Below are 27,505 nucleotides of genomic sequence, written 5' to 3'. Positions count from 1 at the left end.
AGGCGAATCCGGCTTGCCGAGGGGGCGTAGTCGGGCTGATTCCGCGGCCGCCGGGGCCCGGCGAGCGGCTGTAAGGGCGTCGGCGGCGGCAGGTAAGGAGGCGGCGGCGGGGCAGGGAGCGGCCTCCGAGGGTAGGTGGCCGCGGGGCCGAAGGCCTGCCTCCCGAGGGCGCGGGGTCTGGCGCCGTGCAGTGGGACTGGGCCGGCCCCGGAGCCGCCGCCGCCCCCGGGTCGCGCGGGACTTGGCTGCGGCCCCCGGATCGCGCGAGGGTCGCGCGGCACTTGGCTGCGGCCCCCGGGCGCGCTCCCGGTCCCCTCCCGTCACTCTGTAGTCGGGGCGGTACTGAGCACCGGGGAGCCCCTGGCCCCGCGCAGCCTCTTTGCCGTGCGAGCCGAGCGCGCGTGCAGCGGGCGCAGGGACGCCGGCCGGGTCCGGTTCCGAAGGCGGTGGACGTGGGGCCCTGGGCACAGCGCCTGCCGCGTGGTGGTTTAGCTGCTCCCGCGGCCCCGAGACGAGGCTGGCACTCGGGGGTGGTCCCTGAGCCTCCTGACGGAGGCTTGGGAGCTACGGGAACCGGGAGTGGTGGGGCGGGGGTGGGGGGCGGAGGTTTCACCCCAGAGGGGAGCGGATTCCTGGAGCAGGGAGTGCATCCTTTCGCAGCTCTGGAGGCTGGAAGTCCAAGATGAAGGTAGCAGCGGACTGGTTTCTCCTGAGGCTGCACTGCTCGGCTCCCAGACACCCACGTTTGTGCCGCGTTTTCACACGGCCTTCCTTCTGTGCAGGTGCATCCCTGCTGTCTCTGCGTCCAGATCTCTTACGGGAACATCAGTCAGATGGGATTAGGGTCCACCCTAACGGCCTCATTTTAACTTCATTACCTCTCTGAATACCGAATCTCCAGCTCTGAAATACTCTGAGGTACTGAGGGTTAGGGTTTCAACATAGGGATCTTGGAGGGAAAGGATTCAACCCATCAGAGAAGGCATTCACCAAAATGGACAAGAAAGAAAACATTTTCCAACAGAAGTGACAGCATGGCCTCCCTGTTTAAAAAGCAGGTGCTTGAGTATTTTGTATGCCTCATTCTTGCTCTCTCCTGGATTTTTTTTTTTTTTTTCATTTGTACCCCCTGGGGTGAGGGGCTCTCTTCAGTCTTTCTCTGTAACCCATTTTTTTCAGCTTTCAGCACACATATCTCTTCCTTGAGATTTTTTTCCCTGACCTTCCTCCTTCAAATTAATTTCTACTTCCCTTATTCAGTATCTCCAGGATAGTGCTATTGTTTTTCCTGTGTCCGGGGCATGTGGGTACAAGAGCACCTGCTCAGGGAGTCCCAAAGAGACTGCCAACAAAATCCAAAGGCAGAGAAGAAATGGGTGGTGGTTAAACTGGAAAAGGATTTATTTCAAGGAGGCCAACATGGGGAAGGCAAAGACCATCTCCAAAGTCGTGGAAGTGCTTTCAGGTTTATGTTAAGGAAAATCTGGGACAAACGTTGGTAGATAAGTGCACGCAGGCCGTGAAGGAAGCCCATTGTCTTGGGGTCAGTCACATGGGGTCTTCCTGGTTCAGGGCAGTGCTTATGGCTCGATGGGGTAGTTTCGGTCAGTCGGAATGTATTGCCCACGGGGTCTTTTGCCTGAGTTAAGAGATGAACCAGGAAGGAGAACATAATCAGAAAGTGCAGACTGAGGTTAGGATGGAGGGACTTGAATTGCTCTTTCACTCTGGTGGACAGACGCTTCCTGAAGGTATAGGTGACCACGTGTGAGTTTTTCACTCTCATACCCTCAGTGTCTGGCATGGAGTGACACTCTATAAAGTTAGGTGAATGATGTGAAAACCCAGACAGTCTGTGGAGGACAGGGAACAGGCCTCAGTTTATCAGCATTTCCGCCTCACAACCATGTCTCGCATGTGTCAGGCACACATTAGCAGTTCAGCCTCATTGGCCTACATAGCATCGTAGGGTCAGCATAGAGCTAGGACAAGAACCAGACTTGCTTGCTTGAAGCCATTGCGTTTGTCATGGGGTTTGGAGTCGGGGTGGGAGGTGGATTAGGAATAAGCCATTTGAAAACCATCCTGGATGGCCCAAGACAAAGGTAGGCCCACTTTATGGCAGGCTGGGTGCTGGGGTGTGTGAACTGTGGGCCCTTGAGAAGTGATCCATTAATGGCCCCAGGGAACAAACTTCTACAAATTCTTGTTTTGACCAGTTGGTAAACAGAACAGAAAGCTCTTTGCTCTAGGAGCCTCTCTACAGGATAAAATTATGTTCTGTCTCTTTTTCCATTTAGAAGCACCTCTCCATTCACATTTAAGCTTTTTCTTGTGTTTTTCTCTTTTCCCATATTTTCATTCCTTTTGATGCCATTCAGTCCCTCTTTCCACCATCACATTTTTGGTATAGATTTATAGCATTTAAAATAGGAAGATACTGGAGCTTCTGGCTAGCTCCATTGGCTGAGTATCTCAGGACTGATTCCACTCAGGTCATGATCCCAGGGTGGGGAGATCAAGCCCCATGTAAGGCTCCGCACTGAGTGTAGAGCCTGCTTAAGATTCCCTCCCTCTCACTCTGTTCCTCCATGCCCCACTCCCATGCTTGCTGTCTCTTCCTTTCTAAAAATAAAGGAAAAAATGCTTTTAAAAAATGAAACAGGAAGATACTTTAGAAAATGATCTAACCCAGTGGGGGACTTCTCCATTTTTACATATCACAAAACTGAGGCCCAGAGTCTCCATCCATCCAGAAGCGATGTATTGAGCACCTTCTGTGTCCAGGGCGCTCTCGTAGGGATACAAGATCCAGGGATACACTGATCAATAAGACAGACGTAGTCAGTGTCTTTACCACAGATTTTTGTTCCTTGTCACACAGCGTGAGTAGCTGCGGAGGTGGAGATAGGTCTGTGCTCTTTGCGTCACACCAAGCATGCTTTCATCCTCACATACGCTGTACCTGGGCGGTGAGGCGTGGGTGGTAGACTGAAGGGGAAGCTGATTTGGTCCAAGGAACGCCTGTGTCTGTCATGTGTAACTCAGAGTAGTGGTTAAGCGTGTGGGCTTTGGAGCCGTTCCCTGGCTTTAAATCCTAACTCTGTCTCTTACTGTCTGTTACTTATTAGCTGTGTCTGTCTTTTCTGTACTTGGTCAGGTTATCACTTGCATTGCAACAAACTACCCCAAAACTTAGTGACTCAAAAAGTTTGATCTCACAGTTTTGTGGGCCAGGAATTCAAGCAGGGCTCCACTGGGCAGTTCTTCAGTTTCACGTGATATTCAGCTGGAGCCGAGGGCTGCTCAGGGGAGTTAGAGGGGATGTGCTCCCATATCTGGTACCTGGGTAGGGGGGCCTGGAAGGCTGAGCTCAGCCAAGTTCTTGGACTCCACATATTCTCTCGAGTTGGGCGCCTTACAGCCGACTCGGGCCTCCAGAGTCACTTTTCCAGAAGAAAGACAGTGGTAGCGGTCAGCTCTTAGGGCCTCAGCCCAGAGAGGAGCACAGCTTTACACCCTTCCTTTTGTCTTTTCCGTTGGTTAATAGGTTAGGGTTAGATTCAAGGCAGGAGAGACCTAGATCCCACCTCCCCTTGGGAGGAAGGTCAAAGTTGTAGCTGTCTTTAATCCTCCAGGTATTTCATTGCTCTCATGTATAAAATGAGGATAACAATAGCACTTATCCTACGTTTATCATGAGAATTAAATGAGTATGAATTAAGTATGAAATGAACGTGATAATTAAAAGGGTGTGGGTAAAGGGCTTAGCATAGCGGCTGGCATGTTAGAAGCATTTTACAAGTATGTGCTATTTATTATTACTGACCTTAAGTCTATGATGAGTTGTTATTTATAGTCGTTATTCCTAGGATACTCTAGGAATTTAAGTAAATTGTTTTTCCACAGATCTCTATAATCTTACTGGGGAAGTACAGGATTGACTTCATGAAGCCATTAGAGAACTATACCGACTTGTATGGTGGAGTTACGATTTTTACAGTCAGTGTAAATTGAGGGAGAGTTTATAACTCTGCATGTTATTTCTATAACTGGAAAATGTCTAAAGCAGATTCAGAATATTTGCTGCAGTGTAGCATTTAAGTCTATATTGGAAGGTTTTGTGTTGTATTTTTAATGTCCTTTTTCTCATGAGCCATAGCATAGCCTTGTGGAGCTAACCCTGGCTTTGGAACACAACAGTTTTATGATCTTGGGCTAGTTACTTAACTCCTCATTTCTTAATTTCCTCCCTTATAAAATGGTGATAATAGGGTTATGGTGGCATTATTTGAGTTAGTGGATAGAATGTGCATAGCACGGTTCCTGGCCCATGGTAAATAGTCCGTAAATGAGAGGTTATAAGAATAAGCCAATAATCCTTTTCTTTTCAGGCCACCAATGGGTGAGGGTAGGTGACTGATCGCTCCATCATTTGTCTGTTCAGGTTCCCTGAGGATTCAGCACAGGACAGCACCCCACCAGCTGACCTCATGCCTCCTGGTCCATAGTCTTGTGTTAGGCGATACCATGCTCTCCCAGTGCCAGTGGTGTTGCTCTTTATAGGTGATGTCACCAGTTTTCATCGCATCCTGCCTTGATCTCAAACCAGGAAAACAGGCCAATGTGTTAAACTCACATATCAGAAACTAAGCTTTCCACAAAGAAATAGGGCACTCAGAACAAGGTATAGAGCTGGGGGTGAGATGGTAGGGGTGAGTTTTAGAGATTCAAAGTTGAGGGGTCATGCATTTGGAGACATTTAGCAGAAAGTTAAGCATTTGGAAGTGATGGTCAAAGCTGAAGTTTCACATTTAGGAGTTGTCTGCTTAGAACAGATGAAGGCTAAGAGTATATGTGATCGTCAAGGGGAAGAAAAGGCTTAGGGGCTGAATCTGAAAGGACATTAACGTTTGGGGGCTCATAGAGGAAGAAGAACAGCATAGAGATGGAATAGGTCAGGGGCACAGTAAGAGGGCCCAAAGGGTCCTGGGGAGGGAGGATGTTGAGAAGGACATGGGCAGACCAGCTGGGGAGAATGGACTGAGGAAAGGCCACTGGGCAAGTCTGTTTCAGCGCAGTGAGAATGGCAGCAAGGCTGCTAGGGGGAAGAGGACTCATAAGAAAATAAAAAGGGGAGGTTGAGGGACAGGATCACTGGGTGATGGGCTTTAAGGAGGGCACCTTATGTGGTGAGCCCTGGGTGTTATACACAACTGATGAATTACTGGGTTCTACATCTGAAACTAATGATGTACTGTATGCTGGCCAACTGAATTTAAAGTATAAAAAATTTGCTATTTTGAGAGGTGTAAAAGAGAGGCCTCTGATGAGTAGATGTACCTGGCAGGAGGGTTTTGTTGTCCTGTTTTGTTTTGCTTTTTCTCCCCCTGGGACAATCTTGGTGTTTGCAGGAGCTGGTGAGCCAGTCAGCTGGGGACAGAAAGAAGCAGCAGAAGAGCTGAACATGAAGCCAGATCCTGGGGGAGGCAGGCTGGGTGGGGTCAAGGGAAGACAGGAAGCTGACTTTCCGTAAGAGAAGGCACTGCTGCTTCATCCTGTAAAGCTGAAGGGATCACGTGAATGGTGAGGGGGAAATTTGGAATTGAGGAAAGAATTTAAAGGCACTCATGTTACATCAGCTTACCTATGGGCTCAACCATCTAAGTGAAGTCAGGATCCCAGTCACCTTTATGGATGAGGGACACAGACATGGTGGGATTGAAGAGAGTGGAAAGGACTCAGAAGAGCTGATTTGAGAGCAGAGAGGGAGTCAAAAAGACGTGAATAAATAAACATTACTAACTGTTGCGAATTAGCAATAAAAGCTAACTAGCATGGATTTTAATAGTTGAGTATCTGCTCTGTGCCAGGCAAGGATGGATAAGATGGTACCCTCAGGGCTCACAGCAGAGTTGGAGATACAAATGTTGGAGCATAATGAGAAGTTATCTTATGGATGAGATCGCAGAGGAGGGACCCCAGAGTCATACTTCAGGAAGGAGCAGTGGGGAGGAAGGAACAAGTTTTAAAATGGCAGGAAAGGCTTCTAGGAGTTGGTGACTGCTCAGCTGAGCCCTCCTAGGAGAGTGGGCCTTATCTGAAAGGTGGAAGAGTTCAGTATAAGGAAAGTATTCCCAGAACAAGAAGTATCAGAACCAAAGGCTCTTGGGGAGAGAGCAAAGCAGAGAGACATCTGTAATCTGCCTGCTTCAGAATCACCTGGATGCTTCCAGCACACATGTCTACATCCCACCCTAGACTGAGCAGAACTCTCAATGGTATCTAGGAATCTGCATTTTTAACAGGCTTTCCAAGTGTTCCTTATAGGTGACATTTGTTGAATACTTAATATGTCAGTTGCTATACTAGATGTTCACGTGGGCTTTCACGGTTGTTCAGTAACTCATGAGATAAGATGAGCAAAGTGGACATGGAGAAGTCATTTGCCAAAGTCATTTGCAGGTAATGAGCAGTGGGCTAGGGTTTCAAACTGTCCCTAACACAGCTCATTTAGGGAGGCGCAGGTAGTTTATTTTGGCTGACACATAGTGGGTACAGTGGGGATAAGGTGATGGTGATGATGGTCACGGTCATGGTGGTGATGGTGATGGTGATGGTGATGGAAGAAGTAGTTGTGTTAAAAAGTTTGGGTTTTGGCTTCATGGTTTAGTGACTTTCAGTAATGCTTATGCACTGAGGATGAAAGCGAATAAAGCAAGTAACGGCTTTTCAGATTTTTATTGTGGCAAACTGCCATGTTAGCCTCCATAGGCTTGTCCCAGTCTGACTTCCTTTCTCCCCACTTGTAAGTCTTCCCTTGATTTCTTCCCTTGATTATGTCTCACTGGATTGTGCTCCTGGGCATGATCCCTTGCCTTCCTCATCTGTGTGTTCCAGTGTCTAGCTCTCACTACTGTATTTGTTCAGTTGTGTATCGTGTACTTGTGTGGGGGGGGTGACCTGGCATGTTTTGTCTTGTTTGTTGTACCTTTAGTACATGGTGCCTGGTAGTCAGTAAATAGACGTTGAAGAGATATGATACCTTCTGTATTGACCCTCTCATCTTCTCTCTCTCTCACACACAGACAGACATACAGTGTGTCCTACTACTGACTTGGCTTCAGCACTCTCAAGCTGATTAGCAGGCACCTTACGCATTCTAGTATTCCCTCCCCAGGGTACCTGTAAGACAGGTGTCTGCTATAGTGGTGCCCTAGCAGAAATGCAGGAAGGAACAGATGAGACTTGGGCGCCCAAGGGGCTCAGTTGGTTAAGCGTCTGACTCTTAATTTCGACTCAGGTAATGATCTTAGGGTTGTGAGATTGAGCTCCACATTGAGCCCCGTGTCAGCCTCCACACTCAAGGGGGAGTCTGCTTGAGATTCTCTCTCCCTCTCCCCCTCCTGCTCATGTGCATGCACCCGCACATTCTCTTTCTCTTTCAAATAAATGAAATCGTAGGGGAAAAGGAACAAATGGGCAAACATGCCACTTTGTGATACATCTTTTATTATTGTCTAGTGGTGCTAGTTTATTTTAACTTCTTCTGTATCTGCCCAGATAATCTTCTGATTTTCCTATCTTTTGACTCAGTGTCCCTTGTGTGGGTGCTTAGTAAATATTGACTGATCTCATCTGGTTGACTTTTGCCTAACTTACAGGTGTCTGTATGTTCTCATTGAATTGTTCCTAAGTAGAAAAGACAGAAGTGCACATAACATTATTGGGGTCATATTCTACATGGACCCTATCAAGTATGGTGGCTGTTTAGATAAATTAAAGGTTCTGTTCCTCAGTCACTCTAGCCACATTTCAAGTGCTCGGTGACCACACGTGGCCAGTGGCTACTGTAGTGAGCATTGCAGATGCGGAGCGTTTTCATCAGTGCAGAGGTTTCTGTTGAGCTGCGTTGGCCTAATGCCAAGACACAAGGCTTTTGTGATTCTTTATTGGTTCATTGGAAGTGTGACCACCTGGGAATCATGACCATGAACTGCCCTCAGTCAGTGGGTTCCGGGGCGGTCAGTCCTATCGCTGAATATTAGTCTCATTCGCGTTCTTTGTTGCAGGTTTCCCGGGTGGTTGAGCATGGACTCAGTGGCTACTCACAGCTGCCATCTCCTCCAGCAGCTGCATGAGCAGCGCATTCAAGGCCTGCTTTGTGACTGTATGTTGGTCGTGAAAGGAGTGTGCTTTAAAGCACATAAGAATGTTCTAGCAGCATTCAGTCAGTATTTTAGGTATGTATTTAGACCCTTCTTCTAACTGCACAGAGGAAGAGCTCTTCTACGATGAATATATTTTGACTAAATTTTATCTTCTCCTTAGGTTTCACTGTCCCTACCTTTGTAGCACATTGTGGAATTTTTGCTTTTTGTATTTAGAAGAACCTGTGAGGCAAAGAGCCTTTCAACTAAAATATATTTGGGCTGATTGAACGTATTTTGGCACTCTGTCTTTGATTTAGTAGTTCTAATTAATGTCAGTCTTGTCTATATATTTCTTATCCTTTCAGGTTAAAAAGATTGAGGAGTAGAATTCCTGGTAGGAACTACCTTGTAATAAGAAATTAGAGAGGGGAAACATCCTATGTTCTATTTTTTTATTAAAATATTTTTGTGTTCATTTTGCATTTCAATGTTTGAAGAAAATAAGTTTGAATTTAGTTTACTTATTAATATAATCATTTTTCAATTATTAGAGTTAAGTATTTTATATACTTTTTCTGATCAACTGAAATTTGTCTAAGCACTAAAGCTTTTTTAAATAACTTTTCCTTAAACTGCATACCATTTTACTGCTCTAGTAAACAATATATGGAATGTGATTCCATCTCTCCTTGATAATCTTGAATCATCCAGTTAAACCTCAGCTCTCATATATGCTCTAAGTACAGATAGTAGAACAGGTCAGCTCACTGAGGTGGGCAGCGCTATTTGTCCCCATGCAGCCTAGTCCTAGACTTGGCTTTCCCTACCCCTTTTTAATTTGTTCTTCCCTTTAGGTAAGAACAAAATTGAAGGCTGTTTGGGGGAAGCAGGTGATCCAATTAGATAAAATGTCTTCAGCAAACTTGCAAGACCAGTTACCTAAGTCAGCTTGCTGGTTTATATACAGTATAAATTCGTTCACCTGGAACTCGACGTGTAGCCAGAATAAAATGCCTGAGCTTTATGTTCCCCCTTTTCCCTCATTAACTCATAGGCCTTTTCTTTTTCTCACTGCTGGTTTGTGGACCATTGGGTTGCTGAGAAACCTCTAACAGATCTGATTACAAAATGAGTATATGTAAGTCCCTAGAGCTGTCAGATTCTTAGAGACAGAAAGAATGGTGGTTGCGAGGGGCTGAGGGTGGGGAATGGGATTGATTGTTAAATGGGTACAGAGTTTATTTTTGGGAAGATCAAAGATTCTGGAAATGGGTGGTGGTTTTGTTACACAACAATGTGAATGTACTTGATGCCACTGAATTTATAGTTTGAACTATATTTAAGTATAAAATTTTTCAACACTTCAGAGTGGGTCAAATGGGTGGTGCCTGAGTGGCTCAGTTGGTTAAGCATCTCAACTCTTGATCTCAGCTCAGGTCTTGATCTGACGGTTGTGAGTCTAAGCCCCACCTTGGGCTCCACTTTATTTATTTATTTTTTAAAATATTTTTATTTATTTATTTGACAGATCACAGGTAGGCAGAGAGGCAGGCAGAGAGAGAGAGGAGGAAGCAGGCTCCCCACTGAGCAGAGAGCCCGATGCGGGGCTCGATCCCAGGATCCTGGGATCATGACCTGAGCCAAAGGCAGAGGCTTTAACCCACTGAGCCACCCAGGTGCCCCTGGGCTCCACTTTAAAAACAAAGTGGATCAAGTGGTAAATATGTTTTGTCATAATCAAAAAATTAAAATAGAAAGGTGAATATCAAATGTTGGTTTATTACATTTTTTTTTTTTAAAGATTTTATTTATTTGATAGGGACACAGTGGGAGAGGCAGCACAAGCAGGGGGAGTGGGAGAGGGAGAAGCAGGCTTCCCACTGAGCAGGGAGCCTGATGCAGGGCTTGATCCCAGGACCCTGGGATTGTGACCTGAGCTGAAGGCAGACACTTAACCAACTGAGCCACCCAGGCACCCCGCTATTTCTTTCTTTAGACATTTTTAAGGCACTTAGATATGGAAATATTTTTTTATGTGTTTTATGGCCTGAAATATAATTTGTTAGGCTAGACATGAAATAATGAAAAATATGTGTCCTTTAGTTTACTATACTCTATCTAAATGCAATTAATAATATATATGGATAACTACATTTTGAAAGGAACAATGAGTATATTTCAAAATTTTACTTTGAGATCTGTTTGGAAGGTTGAATATCCAGCACAATAATTTAAATCATTTGAGTTGCTTTGTTGAATGGCTTATCAAAACTTTTTAAAGGATTAAAATATACTTAATTTTAAAATCTTGGCATTTATGGAAGGATAGTATTTTTTAAGAGTATCCTGAGCATTATTTATAGGAGAAAAATTATCATACTGTAAACAGATATCCTTTCTTTTATCAGGAGCCTCTTTCAGAACTCTTCAGGCCAAAAAAGTGATGTTTTTCACTTGGATATTAAAAATGTGAGTGGCATTGGGCAGATCCTGGACTTCATGTACACCTCTCACCTAGATCTTAACCAGGACAATATACAAGTAATGTTGGACACAGCCCAGTGTTTGCAAGTTCAGAATGTTCTGAATCTGTGTCACACATTTTTAAAATCAGCCACTGTGGAGCAGCTCCCAGGCGTGGCTTGTGACAGCACGTTCTCCCTGCAGGGTGCTCTGCCTGCAGAAGCGCACTGTGCCGGGAGTGAAAGCTACCCTCCTCATTTGCTGCAGGAGTGTCCCGCCGATGTCCAGCAGAGTCAGGTTATGGCTGACTCCCAAGCTCCCCCTCCGCCATCCGTGACTCTCCCTCACTGTGCAGGCGAGACATCCAAACAAGCGTCCGACGTGCTAGACAGCCCCTGCCCTGAGTTGCCTTTCAGACAGCCGAGTTACTACTACAAGCTCAGAAACTTCTATAGCAAGCACTACTACAAACAGGCTGCGGGTCCCGGCCATGACAGGACGGCTGAGCAGCCCCGCGCTTTCCGCACAGCCGCAGACCTCGGGGCCAGCGACAGCCAGCCTTGCCCCAGCAGTCACCCTGAATGTGTCCTGGAGTCTTCAGAGCACTTGCCTCCCCACTTCTTGGCCCCACCCTTGAGCGACTCAGCCCCAGACCCCGAGTTGGACAGCCTGTGCCAGCCGCCCACCAGACAGCTGAGGCTCAAAAAGGCCATTCACCTTAAGAAGCTAAATTTCCTTAAATCCCAGAAATCGGCAGAGCGGCCCTCCGATGCCAAGCCAGACGACAGCTTAACGAAGAGGGTAGAATGTGCTGGTGCAAATACTACAGAGAAAGCCAGCAGCCACGGTGCTGAAGAAAACGAAGGCGAAGACCTCGTCCATGCTGAGCATTTTAACTGCATTAACGAAACAGAGAGGCCCGAAGAGGCTGCCGCGCTGGAGGACCAGGCCCAGATGCTTCCGTCACAGAGACAGTACACGTGTGAATTGTGTGGGAAACCTTTTAAACACCCAAGCAATTTGGAGCTTCACAAACGGTCACATACAGGTACACTGATTCAGTACCCACAGGCAAAAGGAAAGGAGAGGATGCAGACGATCAGACACCACTGCCTGCTCCTGCTTTTGTAAGAAGTTTTGCTGTTGCTTGATGATGTCATTGATCATGCCCCCCCCACCCCCGTAAAGGAGCCTTAGCTGCTTTTTGTGGTTTTGGTGATTACTTTTACAGAATAATCTCCAAGATCTGCAGATGTTTTCATAGAACTGGTTTGAAAAGATGGTGCCCTTTTTGTTTTTAATTATAGTTTTATATGATAAAGTTTAAATCTCTAAAGAAGTGTAGTGAATTGTTTTGATGCACGGAAAATTTCATATATATTCTAAAACAGATAAGCTGTATTTGCCCTTTAAAATTAGAGTAGGTTTATCTTTTTTAAAGCATGATGTTGGTTCATTCAGACTGAACTAACTTAGAGTAATAGTAAGAGTTCTCTGGGAAGTAATTTTCATATCATATTTTAAATTGTGGTTTGGAAGGAAGAGGTAAACTTTTTAATAAGGGTCAGCTTTAACCATTTGATCATTTCAAATGACGATTCTTCAACTCGGAACATTGAATTTTCAGTCTTACTACCTTAATTCATACCTTGTCCCCTTTCCAAAAAGTTTATTTTTTCCAGGTGCTCATTTGAGATGTGATATAGTACATATACATCACATGATGCGGTTATGTTTTACTTTCCTTCCTTTAGTTAAACTTGATGACTCTAATACACTATTATAAATTAATGACCATTAAAAGCATGAAAGTGATACACTAAGGGATGCCACTAGTGTAACCGCTTTAAGGTGCTTATGTAATTGTGATTGCTGATCTGACATTCTCTTACGCTTTGGATTCCCCGTTTGCGCAGGTGTTTGCTCCCTCGTATTATTGAGAGAATTAATAACAGCTGGAAGCCCTTCACAAGTTTTAATGTATTTGAACATAAGGTGCTTGAACATGAGGAGGAGGAGGAGGAGGAGTTCAGAATTAGTTTATAAGAAGGCAGTATTTTTATTGACTCCGTCTTGCCCTGGAAGAACTTGATTTAGGTCATTCTGTTTGCATAAATTTCCTAGAGCTGAGTGATCATTTGAGTTTGTATTTGAAAAGCATACTGGTTAGCTTTAAAGGAAACAGAAATGACGTGGTTTGTTCTGAAGGAACATCTTTGGATGCCCGTAGTCATACAGTCCTGGCACAGATGTTTCCTGGGGCAAAAACTGAGGAGGGCAGCACTTCTCAGATTATGGTCTGGAGAGCCCCTTCAGGGGTCTGTGAGGCCCAGACCATTTCCATCTTAGTTTCCATGAGTGTGCAGGGGAGTCACCTAAAGGCTGCAGCCACTCTGGTGGCCAATGTAATGTTTGGTCGTGTGTTTTAAAAACCACTGCTTTTGTTTCTGATATAGGCTATACCAACAGATACAGCCTATGTAAACAATAGCTCCTTACGGGTGTGAAGGATCCTAAGAGTAAAAAGGTTGAGAATCACAACAGTAGGGTTACCGACCTTTGGTCACTTGTGAGTCTCAGTGACTGGTGGCCTCTTTTTTTTTTTTTTCAAACTGTTGCAACTCATACTGGGGGCTTTCACTTTAACCTCCCCATAATTTCAGACCTAAATATCATCACCAAACACTTTATTCATGTGATTACAATTACTCAGGGTCAAAACCTCCACCTAGGCCTCAAGGAAGCCATTAAACAGTTTTAGGAAAAGATCAACACGAAAATGTCCTGGCAGGAGCTCAGAAAGCTAGCGGGGTAGGAAACCCGAACAACACAGTAAGAGAGGAAACGCTAATTTTTTAAAAGAATCTTAATGAAACCACTTGATTTGAGGGGAGTGGGGTAAAAGGAAGGTTCTTGATCTTCAAGACCTGAGAGTGTTTTTATAGGTAAAAGGTGATACCTTGAAGTACACTTTTAAATAGATCACATTCCAGAGACACTTCAGAACTACTGTGGCCTCTTTGTAGTGGAGTCCACTCTGTGTCTGTTCTATTCCAGAATGCAGTTATGCAGAGCTCCTAGAATCAGAGGTGAGAAGTGGGCAGGGAGGCTCATCTCCCATGCTGAAATCTCATTGTCCCCATCAGCATGTATCAGCCGAGGCTGAAGAGCGGTGGAGAGGGGCTTCTCCCCGGCGGTCTCTGTCTTGGGCTCCTCTGTGTGTATGCCTCACGTGGTATGAACGAGTCACCCTCATGGCATCAGCAATTGCTGGTGGAGGAGTCAGGCTGCAGGGCAGGGGACACGATGCTGCCGCCAAGCAGATCGTCTCTGCTCACCATCTCAGGGCCAGAGAGAATTCTAAGGATGTACCGACCGATTTTCATACTTTGATAAAGAACAGGACTCTCCTTTTTGAAAGGACATGGGCAATAGTTTTAAACATTGTAAACTACTGTGCAAATATGACTAATGATTTTACAAGTTGTCATTTTGTTTCGTTTTAGGTGAGAAACCTTTTGAATGTAACATTTGTGGGAAACATTTCTCTCAGGTGGGAATACTCTTATTTACTGTTAATAATTGGAAACCTGAAACCCAGTGTTTTCTTACTATTATTATTACAAATAAGACCTACGTTTGGACTTACGAGAGAAGCCTCTGATGGTATCTGTAACTTTGATTTCACACTAAATCGGGAGAAAATAATTTTAAAGAAAGCAAATTTTTAATTCATTGGAGGAAAAGTAGCATTTTTTTGGTAAGTGTGTGAACTCCCCCCCACCCCCAAGCCCTCCTTAAGGATGGGTCCAGTCCTAGTATCCTCTTTTCTTTCATGAGGGACGTTTCCAGTGAACCACAGGGAGCACACAGCAGGGGGCTGCGTGCAGCTGGGCTAGATCTGGGACTTGTGGCGTCTCACTCTTTGGAGGCCCGAGGTTGTAGGAGGTGGGGAACAGAGTAAGCGGTTCTTGTTCCTTCTCGGACTGCCTTTTAGCTGACTACCGACAGCTCATCTGGACACGTGTCAGTTCTCTCCTCTGGCCCTGTGTGCTGCACCCTCCCTTGGGCCATGTGCTGATCTGGCACTGGACAGAAAGGAACCTAGAGATTTCATGTTTTGGAGAAAGTGTTGAGGGAACCTACTTCTGAAGTAGGAGGAGGCGACCTGCTCTGCCCTGCGCCGGGCCCTGGCATTCCAGGGCATCCCAGAGGTGCACAAGAAGCCTCCCGACAGCTGTTCGTACACCCGGCTGGTGGCGGGCGTGGTGGATCGTGCAGTAGTAGCTGCTGCAGATGCTGTTCCCCACCCGTGAACTCTGGGCTAGACCTTGATCCAAGAGCAGAGCCCTCGAGGCTGGTGAGGGCTGGGTGGCAGGCCCTCCCTTGAGACCAGAAACTCAGTGGCAGTGCTGTGTTCTGACACATTCCCCACAGAGCCAGCTCTACTTAGGTCCCCTTCACCCTCCCACACACCCAGACCTGTGCTCTCTGTGACTTCTCATGCCTGCGGCCCCCCGCGTGCAGTGACTGACCAAGTCCAAAGCTCGCTCTGCCTTTGCATCGTTAGTCTGCACTTGCCATCCAGGAGAACACCAGGCACCCATTAAACATTCAGTGAGTTTTTGCAGAGCCAAAGGGAGTCCTCACCCCTCCAGCCACCGGGCACTAGCGGCCTTGTGTCTTCATTGCAGCTGTGCCCAGTGCTTCCGAGCTGGGGCTGTGGGGCCGGACAGTCTGCATTTGGATCCTGCCCCTGGCTTACTGCTCAAGTCAGCTCAGGCAAGCAGCCTCCCCTTTCGGCACCTCAGCGTCCTTGTGTGTAAAATCGGGGAGATGAAATGACTGAGCCCATCAGGTGTGTATGTGGAGAGGGAGAGTACCTGAGTTGGGGGGAGAACGAACTGCTGCCTGGCACGTAAATAGTGCTCAGGGGACATCACTTTCCCGTCCCGGTGCCTGCCCCTCTGTTCTTACAGACCAGTCTTCTGCCACCATCCTAACCTTACAGCTCTGGGGTGGGGGAGAGACGAAGACCTGGACTAATGACTGTTCATAATTAGCAACCATAACTTCTCTGGGCCTTATTTTTCTAATTCTTACAACAGGGATATACTGCCTCATGGGGGTCTTAGGAGCGGTGACTGGGACAGTAGACATGAAAGCCCTTCATCCTCTAAAATGTGGTGACAGTGTAGGTTCTGTCCTCCTTGCTTGGGAGCCTTCTGTGACTCTTCATTGCTAATCAGAGGAAGCCAGCCATGCGGGTGTTTGGAGTCAGCCTTCAGCCTCCTCTCCCGGCCCCAAGGCCAGGCCAGGACCCCCCCCTTCCGAGACTCCCGATTCCGTTGCTCTGGGGTGGGACTCGCGTGTTGGCGAGTTGTATTACAGCGATTCCAAAGTGTGCCGCTGAGGTGGGAGACCACTGCTCAGGTCTTGTCCTGCACTTGCCCTCTTGGGTCTTGTCAGGGACAGTCCGGCTGACAGATGCCACCAAACCCTTCTCTGCACTGGCGTCTGTATTTCTGTCCCATTTTTATGAATGCAGGATTATGTATAGTTGCAGTTTTTGGATATATATTGCTGTTTCATTTGTTAGCCAAGTTGTAAAATTTTTTATGGAGAAGGACTTCTTTGAAAAAACTTCATGCTTCAAGAGTTTGTTGCGAGCTTCCCGTGTCCAAGGAGCTCTGCCGTGAGCTGGAGAAATCTACGTAGGGAGCAAGACAGGCAGAGAAAACAGTGGTCATTTCTGCCTGGAAGAAGTGGTGTTTGTGGTGTTTCACGCCCTCACTGTGAAATGTGTTAAGAGGACACAGCCCCAAGGACGAGCAGGCATGTTATAAGCCTCGGGGTCTCTGGCATTCTAGGCCAAGAGAGCTTGTTGGCTGCTCTATACAGGGATACTTTGCGAATAGTGCCCACTAACAACCGTTCTTCACCTTAAGCCAAGTGTTCCCTTCTTAGAATGAACTGGCGTCAATGTTTGTGGTTACGCTGGGTTGGAATGCTCCCATGCTGTTGCTGGCATATTCTCTTCGGTAGAAGGGAGCTTGTAAATATTTTCCCTTTTGGAAGACTTGAAAGTGAGAAAACAGATTTACCAATGAGAATCAATCTTTTATGCTGTTTACTCAATTTCTATTTAGTAGGATCAGTCTTGGAAGAAAAATAAAGTTTACCACAACCTTGATGATGAGCTGTAAGCAGTATTGTATGTGAGCTTTGAAAAGCTACCATAATCCAAGATTGTGACAACAGACTCTTCGTCTGTTAACGTCATTCTGGACACGGTCTTTGCTCGGATCTCAGCCCTCAGGAGCCCTGCATACTTTAGATGGTGGGTGAGGCTCTGTCCACACTGCCAGGGCCCCTATGTGAAGTTGAACCTGGACTGATGGGTACCCCAAGAGGAGAAGGTAGGGAGGGGCAGGTCTGCGTATCTGTGATGCGAGCAACAGGAGGAGGAAACCTGGGTGCACTGAGCTGGCTTTGGGAGAGGAGAGCGGTTTGATCTCTCCAAAGAGGTAAAAATGGACACTCTGAGCAGCTGGTGCAGTGCCTTCTGGCAGTGCTCTCTGGAGAGGGGTGCCCCAGGTCCAGGGCGCGATGGGAAGGACATAGCTATATGGAGGAGCCCTGCCCGGAGACTGATGTGTTCCCCAGGGCACTGGCATGGCCTGATGCCACAGGCAACATGCAGAAGTAAGAGGGTTTCAGGGAGCTTCTCGTGAGTCGTGAGACTTCCGGCCCTGAGCTGGTATCCATGCATTCCCAGTGTTGAAGGCCCTGCTGCCAGGAGAATGATCACTGCCATTTAGGTGACAGCTCTGTGTTCATCTCCAGAATTTTTTCTGCCCTGTTAATTTTATTTTGTGAAATCCTGAGGCCCCCAAGCCCTAGATGACTTTTTTAGGATCTGAGATCCCTTTTGTGTCTAAAATGGTGTGATTCCTGTTTTTCCTGTAAATAATCTGTTGCCTTTAGAAGAATGCTCTGATAGAAAATATATGCTTGGTTTGTCCACGTTTAAATACAGATGCTCACGTACCTATTAGAAGGAGTTATTTTTTTAATTATTCAACAAATCAGACGTTAGTTCTTTTCTACAGCAAAGTTTTTCTCTGAAAAACCCTGACAGTTCCCTCCTAATATAAAATATTTGCTTAGAAGGAGTGGAGCCCTCTTATGTGCTAATACTCTGGAACACAGCTAGACACCATGGCAGCGCCGCCAGCCTTCAAGACCACAGTCGGGCCTGGGTCAGGATATTTGATCCCCCCATAGGAGGCAAGGCTGATTACTTCCTTCCCATAGCATCTGTTCACTTTTCCGTAGACTGTGACACTACGACTTTGTAAGGGAATTGTGGCAACATGGAGACGGGCATCTGCAGCTGCTGAGCAGCCTGCTCCATTCCTGGTGATCTCTTACTAATTGATAGCAGTTCCTGTCATGATTGCAGGCGAGAGCGGCCACATATCCAGCTATAGATAATCTCCAAGATGTGGACTAGGTACTTAGCATGTAGTTAGTACTAGAGGAAGTCAGAGTTTACCAAAAATACAGATACTTGACCAAAGACCAAATAATCTGGCTCCCCATTTGCTGTGTAATTTGGCATAAATCATTGACAGCATTATTGGACTTTTTTGCCTGAATCTTTAAGTATTTAATCTACTTTTATACCAGTGGTCAGATCAATATGTGCTCCTTTTAGCTGATGGAATACTTTCCTTATACTATTCTGATATTAAATAGCTACAAAAAACTTTCAAGGGTTTGTTTTACTGTTGCTTATTACACTATTTTAAGTGGAAGGCCACCGTTACTTGCTTTGAAAACAAGTAATTGTTTGGCTTTATTTACCAAGAAAGGATGCGGCACTATTCAGAATTGACTCAGAATGCTTCAGTCATAATGCATCATTTACGAAATAGCTTAAAACAAGAAGGACTGAATTTAACAGATGAGCAGATGGTGCAATTCAAATTGTTACACAGTTGATGAGCTTTTCTGGAATTTGGAATTGACTGACTCTAAACAGTCAGTGGTGCCTTCGCTTACCTCCAGTGAGCTGTTTCCCTCACGGCCAAGTGACTATTGTGCTGAATCGTCAGCACAAGCTAGTTTATTCTCAGAGACTCATGAGGGTGTAGACCTACAAAAACCAGTGCTCATTTTTGGCCCAACCACGTAACAGGAGCAGCTGTTTTAGTTATCTGAATCAGAGTCTTTCGTCTGGAAAAGAGATGATACAGCAGTGGCTCAGCATGGTTCTGTGATGCGTATAAGGGCCGGCAGCCCAAATGTAGACCGCAGTTGACAGCTGTTGTTTTATTGTGATTAGTAGCTGTTCTATTAAAAGCTGCAGATTTCCCAGTGTTTTTGCCCAATTCTTTCCCTTTAGTTAACTGAAATAAACCTGGGTTTTTTCTTAAGCCATATTTATCATATTCTGAAAGATAACATCTGACTCGGTGATTCCCCAGAGCCTGACACAGAGAATCTCCACGTTCTGTGATGTAAAACCCCCAGACCACACTTTTCTCTGCTTGTAAGTTTCCATGCACACATGGATTTCAGACCATTTTCAAACGCATAACTGTGAACTATCTATGCATTTTGTTTAAAATCAAGTTTGTAGATTTCCAAAGCCTGATTTGTTAGTGGGGTGTTACTGCTCATTCTCCTTTTTTGGCTTATTTTGTGCATAATGCCTACACATATTACCCTTGGGTATATTCATTCATTTCAGTGTTTTTGTAACAGAACACTATAAAAAATTAGGCAGGGGACTTGACAGATTGAGTCTATTAAGTTAAGTTCCAGCAATGGAGGATTTTGTTTTCAAATCCTAATTTGAAACATTAGCCAGGAGCCTTTTTAATACGAGGCAATTACAATTTTAATTTCAGTGTACTTTAGGCAATTTCCTATGGACTTCCTATTGATTTTACTTGGAAATCAATTTTGTGATCTCTACTTAAATAAGTTATTCTTTGTGAAGCCCTGCTAGCTTCAGAAATTAGGAACATAAAAGGCCCTGCAGTGAGCTGGCTGCCCTGAAGCCCCAGATGTGCATTTTTGCACAAGGTAAAAAAACGACAGCCTGGCCAGGAGAACAGCCATGCTGCCATGGGAAGGCCTGTCTGCACGTGTCTCACCTTCTCTAGAAGCAAAAGCAGGCTTTTGAAAAATCAGAAATCCTGAAATAACAAAGTACAGGGGCTCCTTTCCTTTTCAAGGGACACTTGAATATAGATGGTCCAAGTTAAAAAACCCAAATAAAGCACATCAAGGTCTATTTAAAATACAAGCTCCACAGCCCCCATAGCAGCCTCCACAGTGTGCTGGGCCCATTTCCGAGGGAAGCAGCACAGTGCACACCTGAGATGGGACAAGCCTGGGGCCCATGTGGGGCAGGCAGAATGGAGACACGTCCGTGTTCGGCAGGCTGCTGGGCAGATCCCCTCCCCAGAGTTAGACTTGGGCTAGTCCCTGATCTCCTTGCACATGACTGCTTTTGAGTCAAGCTAATCTTCACTGAGAATGTGGGATCGGGACCTGGCTCAAGCTGTCCATTTTCCTTTTAAATTATAGAGTCTATAAGAAAATTTTTCATGACTGGTATGCTTTTTCTCCCCCCACTTTCTTGCAGGCAGGTAACTTGCAGACTCACTTACGTCGGCATTCTGGTGAAAAACCATACATCTGCGAGATCTGTGGAAAGAGGTCAGTGCTGGGCTTAGTCTGTTTGTAAGGAACAGCTCATAGTCTATCTTTGAATTCAGTGTTTTCTGAGCCACCTGTGGGTTCCCTCTGTTACTGAGGAACACAGGTAAACCTTCTGGCTTTCCATGAGTTACATGATAAGAATAAAAAAGAGAAATGTTAATTAATAGAAAATCTAGGACATGAGTCTTATAAAATGGGATTTTACATGAAACAAAGTTATTTTGTTACTAAAATTTCCATTCATTCCAAGGTCTATTAACGTAGACAGATGTCCCCATGGAAGTGACTGTCTTGTGGGGAAAATGAGACTTGGCAGCCAGGAAGCCTGGGTGTCAGGAGAGAGGGCTGGAGGAAGTGCCCCGAGCTGAATCAGGGAAAGGCCTTGAGGGCTCAGCAGTGGAGGAGCGGCCCTGAGTTGGGGCTGGGCAGGGCTGTGACTTGTGATAGAGTCTGGGGGGGACCTTCCTTCCCTCATTGGGTCATTTGTCTGGAGTCCACATGCTGTCACTGAGCAGGCATGCTCAGGCAGCAGCCCTCAGTCACCGCGATTCAGTTGTTCATATATTTCACCATTCAGCATTTATTTGGCACCTACTGTGTGCTGAGTGCTGTGAGGGGAACACAGAAATAAACAGCACAAGTTCTGCCTCTGATAAGGTCATCCTCAGGAATGGTGGGCAGAGACAGATAAATAGAGTCCGAGTTCTGTGCTGCAGCACAGCACATGCTGTGGGGATGCCAGAGCAAGAGGCAGCTCTTGGTCAGGTCCAGGAAAACCACTGTGTCTGCAGATGAGAGGAAGCAGAGAAGAGCTGCCTAGCCAGACATGTGTCCCTTTCTGCCATGGCCACCTGAACACTGACAGCCCCGTTGTGTGCTGGGGTAGTGCCGACCACTTACTTCAGTGCCTCGTAACATGGACCCCTGGCTGTTTCGGGGGTCCTGTCGCTTCACCATTGGCTTCATTGTACACCATGTCTTAAATGGGAACCTTCTGAACTCCATTGAAAAGTAAGGCATATACTTAAAATCACGTCTGTAGGCAACATCTTCTCCCACATGGAACCAGTTCTACAATCAGGTGTGGTACAGGGAAGCATAGCTGTCTGTATTGGAGAGCCTGGCTTGGAGTTGTTCCCTGGGCCAACCTGCTGGTTTTCTCTGAAGAGAAAGATGAAACTAGGTAGAGAAATAAAATAAAAACAGAACACTTGCATCATCTTCTACTTTTAAAAAAGAGATGGGGTGCCTGGGTGGCTCAGTCGGTGAAGCATCTACCTTCGGCTCGGGTCGTGATCTCAGGGTCCTAGGATCGAGCCCCTCATCAGGCTCACTGCTCAGTGGGAAGCCTCCGTCTCCCTCTCCTCCCTGCTCATGCTCTCTCTCGCTATCCTGTAGCTGTCTCTGTCTCTGTATCTCAAATAAATCTTAAAAAAAATAATAATAAAAAGAAAAAAGTAAAAGCAAAGATACTTAAAAATGCACAAACGAATCAGGCCACTTCTTATTCCATTCTGAAGGAATGTAGGGAGCAGTTCATCTCCTCCCTCAGTGACTCGCAGTCACAAAGACTTGAATTTAATTGTAATTGAATTTACAAATTACATTACAGGTTTGCAGCATCTGGTGATGTCCAGCGTCACATCATTATCCACTCGGGAGAGAAGCCACACTTGTGTGACATCTGTGGGCGAGGTACTGCTGCGTGTTTTCCTCTTTTTTGTCCTGAAGACTGCCAATTGCAGTGTTCTTAGGCCTTCCGCTGAGCACCTGTTCTGGTCTCCCCAGGGTTCAGTAACTTCAGTAACTTGAAGGAGCACAAGAAGACGCACACGGCCGATAAAGTCTTCACCTGTGATGAGTGCGGCAAGTCCTTCAACATGCAGAGGAAGCTGGTAAAGCACCGGATTCGGCACACAGGGGAGCGGCCCTACAGCTGTCCCGCCTGCGGTGGGTTTCCGCTGGGCCCAGGCCGCACGGACACCCTGCCGTCCCCAGTGGGGGTGGGGTGCCAGTCTCATTGGTCGTTTCGGTGTCGTGGGTAAATCATCCCTATTCTCGTAGGTAAAATGGAGGCAGTGTGATTTCCTAACTGCCTCCCTTGGTGTTCTCTTGGTCAATCCTGGGTTCACGTATCATACATTCAGTGAGTCTCTGGGAGGCATCCAGAGGTGTCCTGAGATGCTCTGCAGACAGAGCTGACTGAGACAGAGTCCCTGGTGCCATGTGCTCCCAGCCCAGGTCAGCAGGGTGTAGACAGTGGGGAAAGTGAGGGAGACCGTGGTGTGCCGCCCGCAGAGCCGGGCGTGGGGGCTGCATTGGGCTGTCCCGCAGGAGCCTGAGAACACACAGTGGGGCCAAGAGGGAGGGCTTCTCAGGAGCTGGTGCTGTGAAGCAAAGGTCCCATCTGTGGGCATCCAGTGCAGCAGTGGAGTCTCGGGGGGAGCAGAGGGAAAGCGGGGGCCCTCACCATCAGGGTGCATCACTGCACACGTGAGGAATGGAGATTCGGAGTTAACGTCCTCTGTCACATGTGATCGCGGTGTTGGAGCCTCGGAAGCAGTGGGGCTGTGTATGCATGCGGGTGCCATGTGCCCGTGACCAGTGCTTGACAGTGTGAACCAAGTCATGGAGGGATGAGTGGCCACCTGTACGGTCTCCCAGTTCGAGCACATGGGGAGACTATTCAGGCCCAGCTGTGGGAGGGCCGGAGCTGAGCACAGCAGCAGCTTATTCTGCTAGGAGCTGGCATCTCAGGCGGGCCTTCCAGGGTGTAACCACAAGGTAACTTCATTTTTCTCTCCTGCTGAAATCGTGTACAGATCTCGTGGATACTGATTTAGGCAACTCCGTGACTATTCTCCTTACTCTTGATTAAGAGAAAATTGTGCCGGGGCACGTGTAATGCAGTTGGTTAAGCATACGACTCTGGATTTCGGCTCAGGTCGTGATCTTGGGGTGGTGAGATCAAGCCCGGTGTTAGGCTCCGCGCTCAGCACAGAATCTGCTTTCCCTTTCCCACTGCTGCTCCTCCCTCCTTGCGCGCGCTCTCTAAAATAAAGTAGTGTTACTTTAAATCACAAATGCAATGTCTTGACTAACGTAAATGTCGGTTCCAAATTACTATTACAGCTGACAACTTGATATGAGGTTAAACATTCTCTTTCCTCCTCGGCTAGGACTTGTTGCTGGTTTACGACCTCAGGAGAGGAAGGAGCAGAGGGGGCCCTGCCATCCTCACCTTATGCTTCTGAGTCTTTCCTTAACCCCACTAACCATGGTTTCTGACCCTGTCGAGGACAGCCTGGGGGCAGGGGAAGAGAAAAAGAGAGCAAGAGTGTTCATTCTTATAGCACAGCATCAAAATTTTATAACTGCTTTATTGAGGTCAATCTCCCATACCATAAAGTTTACCCATTTAAAGTGACCAATTCAGTGGTTTTGGTATGTTATTCATAGAGTTGTGTAACCCTCACGCACCACGGTTTATTTTAGAGTATTTTCACCGCCCGAGAAAGAAACTCCATGCCCACTAGCAGTCACTCCCAGTTCCCACACTGCAATCCAGGTAACCATTAGTCTGCCTTCTCTCTCTGGATTTGCATGTTCTGGGCATTTTGTATAAACGGAATCCTACATGTGGTCTTTTATAACTGACTTCTTTCACTTAACAGATCTGCGGACATTCATGTATAGTTAGTGTGGTTGTGTTTTCATTTTCTTGAGTTCAGAAGATGGGTTCAGTTTTAAGGTGGCTTCACATCCTGGGCTTTTTGGGGAATAGAGCTCCACCTCTTACATGTTCCTCCCTCTCTCCCTCTCTTCCTCTCTCCCTCTATCACTCCTCCTGCCCCCCCCCCCCCATTTCATGCTGCTTCCAAAGACTCTCCTTCCCTCCCCTCTCTTGCAGCCCTGGGTCCTAGCAGTTATTCTTGGAGACTTTCTCTGTTGGGGTCTCCTTGCCCTCTGGGCAGTCCTCCTAGGCCGGATTGAGCATGACTCCAGGCAGCTCTCTTGCAAGCACTACCCTTGTCCGGTCCCTGGAAACCCTGCATCCTGTGCTGCTGGGGGCTTCAGGCCATAGCTGCACACCTCCTGTTTGCACAGCTGGTCAGCTGTCTCTCACCAGATTTCCAAGGCAGGAGGCAAGTGCCACACCTTCCATGGGGATGGCTCCACAGTCTGGCTCCTCTGTCTTGACTGATGGGATCAAAGAGAGACGCTGGCCCTGGTCCTCTCCTGGTGGGAACTCTGCTGTGGCTAAAATTCACATGCCTTAAGGACCCTAGAAAAGATCATTCCCGTTTGCCCAATAATTCCATTATTGAGAACTTAGCCTAAGGAAACAGGGAAAAGAAAGATGTTAATTGAAGATGAAGTATAGTAGCAACAGGTGGAAACGACAGGAACACGCAACAGGTGAAGGAATGGTTCCGCCGCTTCGAGTGCATGAAATCGCGCCTGTGTGAGATAGCATGTGTTGTACAGACAGCACAGCAAATGGTGAGAAGGCTGTTGCTGGGGCGTCCGCGAAGGCAACAGAGCCTGGCGCTGCAGATGAGACGTAGACGTGAAGATACAGTCACTGCGGTGTGCTTCGGTAGCCTGTGTGGGGAAGAAGTGCCAAGATGTGAGGCCCACGCATGGACACCTAATTTGATTGTTCGGAGGTGTGTTGAATGCCCCCCACGCTGCCTGACAAGGGCAGGCCGGCTGAGCGTCCACACGGTTAAGGGAGAAGTTCTAAATGTGTGTCTGCATAACCGCACGGTGCTTTCTCAGTCCTCTATAAACAGGCGATATCTTCTGTAAGGTTATTTGGTGGTGGTTCTCTTCTGACCTTACCTACTGTATTCACGGAAATAGATATCCTCCCTCTGTCCCATGCACAGAAAGGAGATAGAACTGGGAGGGGTGTGTGTAAAACGACATCAGAGGCAAAAAGATGTTTTTAAGTTATAGATTGACCGTGGTAGACTTAAGGAAATTGAAGCAAAACCGACAAGGTCTGCCAGCACGGGCCAGTGGGGGCAGGCACCTGGGCTTACCAGCCAGGTGCTCCCGTGTGGGGAGACGAGGGCTCTTGAAGGTGTGCCCTGAGGTACCCAAAGGCTGTAGGTCAGAGGAATGCCGCTGGAGAACGGAGGAGCCTTCCAGGGTGAGCAGGTGACAGGAGGGCTGGAGCTCATGTATGCTGAAGCAGGGTCATTCTGTGTTTTGGCAGGGGGCGGGGGAATGCCCTTCCAGAACGTTCTCTAAAAGGGTCCCTTGCTCGTTTTGCAGGCAAGTGTTTCGGGGGCTCTGGTGACCTGCGCCGGCATGTGCGTACGCACACCGGGGAGAAGCCATATGCGTGTGACATCTGCGGCAAGTGCTTCACGCGCTCCGCAGTACTCCGGCGGCACAAAAAGATGCACTGCCGGCCCGACGGGGCCCAGGACACGCTTGATGGGCTCGCTCACGCCGTCGAGGCCTCCGACCTGGACAGATCGCAGAGCTCAGACTCCTTTTCCCAGGACGTGTCTGTGACTCTGATGCCCGTGGCAGTCAAGCTCTCCGGGCACCCAGCGGATGATTCAGTGACAGAGTTTGACGGCCACACCGCCAGCTCCTTCTGCAAGTTCCGGCCCACGGGGCAGCCACCCGGAGTGGAAGAGCCAGAGAAGCTGGGGCTGGACCCTGGCCAGCTCACCAAGCCTCTGCGGCAGCCTGCACAGCCTCCGGCCTATGCCTACCAGGATGTGGCCGCTGCGGCCAGCGAGGCTTCACTGCAGCCCGACAGCCTATCTCTGGGCCGCTCGTCCCTGGCCGCACTGGACAACCACTGCGGTGATGCGCTGGGCAGCCGCGGGGCCACCACACCGTACAGGAACTCCGAGGGGCAGTTCTTCTCCAGCATGACACTCTGGGGGCTGGCCATGAAGACGCTGCAGAATGAAAACGAGCTAGACCAGTGATGTGTGGAGGTAGCATTCCCAGCCTCGGAACTTTTTCTGAGCCCAGTGGCCCAGTGTCCGTGCTTTGGTAGAGAGCGTGGTCCCTGTAGTGGCCCTTTCTCACCAGCCCGAGAATAGCTGGACCATTTCATGCTGATGGTGACTGACGATTGGAAGCTTCTGGAGCCCACAACTGGGGAAGAAGGCCCGGCAGCTCCCCATGCACACGGATGCAGGAGTGGAGGAGCGGACAGCCTGGGAAACCATCCCGCTGACCTTCACTGGTGCGAAGGGGTCAACTACTGTACGTCTCAGTCACATTAAAGGGGAAAATCTATATATGGAAACACAAATATGTTTGCATTTTTACATGATTGAAATTTGTACTGTTTTGTATTTTTATTTACATAGAAAGTTTATTTGTATATGAAACCCATGCTATAATTTAATTTGAATAAGTGAAACTTGACTTTCTATATAATTTGTGTCCTTCAGCATTTTCATTAATTTAAAGAACATCATGGTATAAAAATAACTATCAACAAGGGCTCACCCTGCCAGACTGAGTGCCAACTTCAGGTCCGCGACCCAGGACGGTGGGCTTCAGAGACCACTGAACAGGGCCTGCGTCCTGACTGCTGCTTACTGATCGGGTCCCGGGCAAGCTTCTCAACATCTCAGAATCTTCCCTGGGTTTTCTTTTCTACACTCTGCAGTAGCAATCTCGTAGCACCCGTATCAGGTGCAAGTGACCCCAGCCCCCACTTGCAGATGCCTGTGCAGGGTCCAGTGGCTTGGCAGGACTTCCTGAATGTGTACCTCCTGCCCCGCTGACCGGCTGGTTTCCGTGCAACACAACAGGGGGTGTGTGGGGGGCTGTCCCCACACTGTCAAAGTGACTCAAGCACTGTGATGTAAATGCTGGTCCCCATGGGGCACAACACGAGTCACTTGCCCGTGAAATGCTTGCACGAAAGATCATGGGTAGCGTCTATGTCCACTGGTGGTCCCCCAAACAGAGTACCACCGAGGAGAGAAGCAGGCAGGTAAGCGTTTTCAGGGGAAAGTGGCATGGTTCCAGACTGGAATGCCTGCTTTGAGGTCAGGCTTGGGTTCGCTTCCCGGTTTTTCCAGCCACCACTGGCCCTGCAGCCCTGTAGGTCTGGAGCAGCAAGGATGTAGTTACCCCCTTACAGATGAACCTGAGGCTCATGT

General features: G+C 47.5%; 1 protein-coding gene across 2 annotated transcripts; it reads left to right on the top strand.

Moving 5' to 3' along the window:
* Window positions 1-8: 8 nt before the first annotated feature.
* On the top strand, window positions 9-26,771 carry ZBTB49 (zinc finger and BTB domain containing 49). 2 transcript variants are annotated; one of them, XM_059380763.1, is made up of 8 exons: window positions 9-92; window positions 8,073-8,243; window positions 10,562-11,664; window positions 14,123-14,169; window positions 20,278-20,351; window positions 21,967-22,049; window positions 22,143-22,304; window positions 25,638-26,771. In XM_059380763.1, exons 2-8 carry the CDS (start codon window positions 8,092-8,094, stop codon window positions 26,309-26,311), a joined length of 2,295 nt encoding a protein of 764 aa, XP_059236746.1. In that variant the 5' UTR covers window positions 9-92; window positions 8,073-8,091; the 3' UTR covers window positions 26,312-26,771. The 2 variants fall into 2 exon arrangements, with proteins under 2 accessions (XP_059236746.1, XP_059236755.1); XM_059380772.1 differs by lacking the exon at window positions 9-92 and having other exon boundaries at window positions 8,190-8,243; window positions 10,821-11,664.
* Window positions 26,772-27,505: the final 734 nt, after the last annotated feature.

The sequence above is a fragment of the Mustela nigripes genome, chromosome 1 (assembly GCF_022355385.1).
Source record: "Mustela nigripes isolate SB6536 chromosome 1, MUSNIG.SB6536, whole genome shotgun sequence".
NCBI lineage: Eukaryota > Metazoa > Chordata > Mammalia > Carnivora > Mustelidae > Mustela > Mustela nigripes.
Note: the sequence above shows the minus strand (reverse complement) of the source record. Positions and strands in the feature narration are given on the sequence as shown.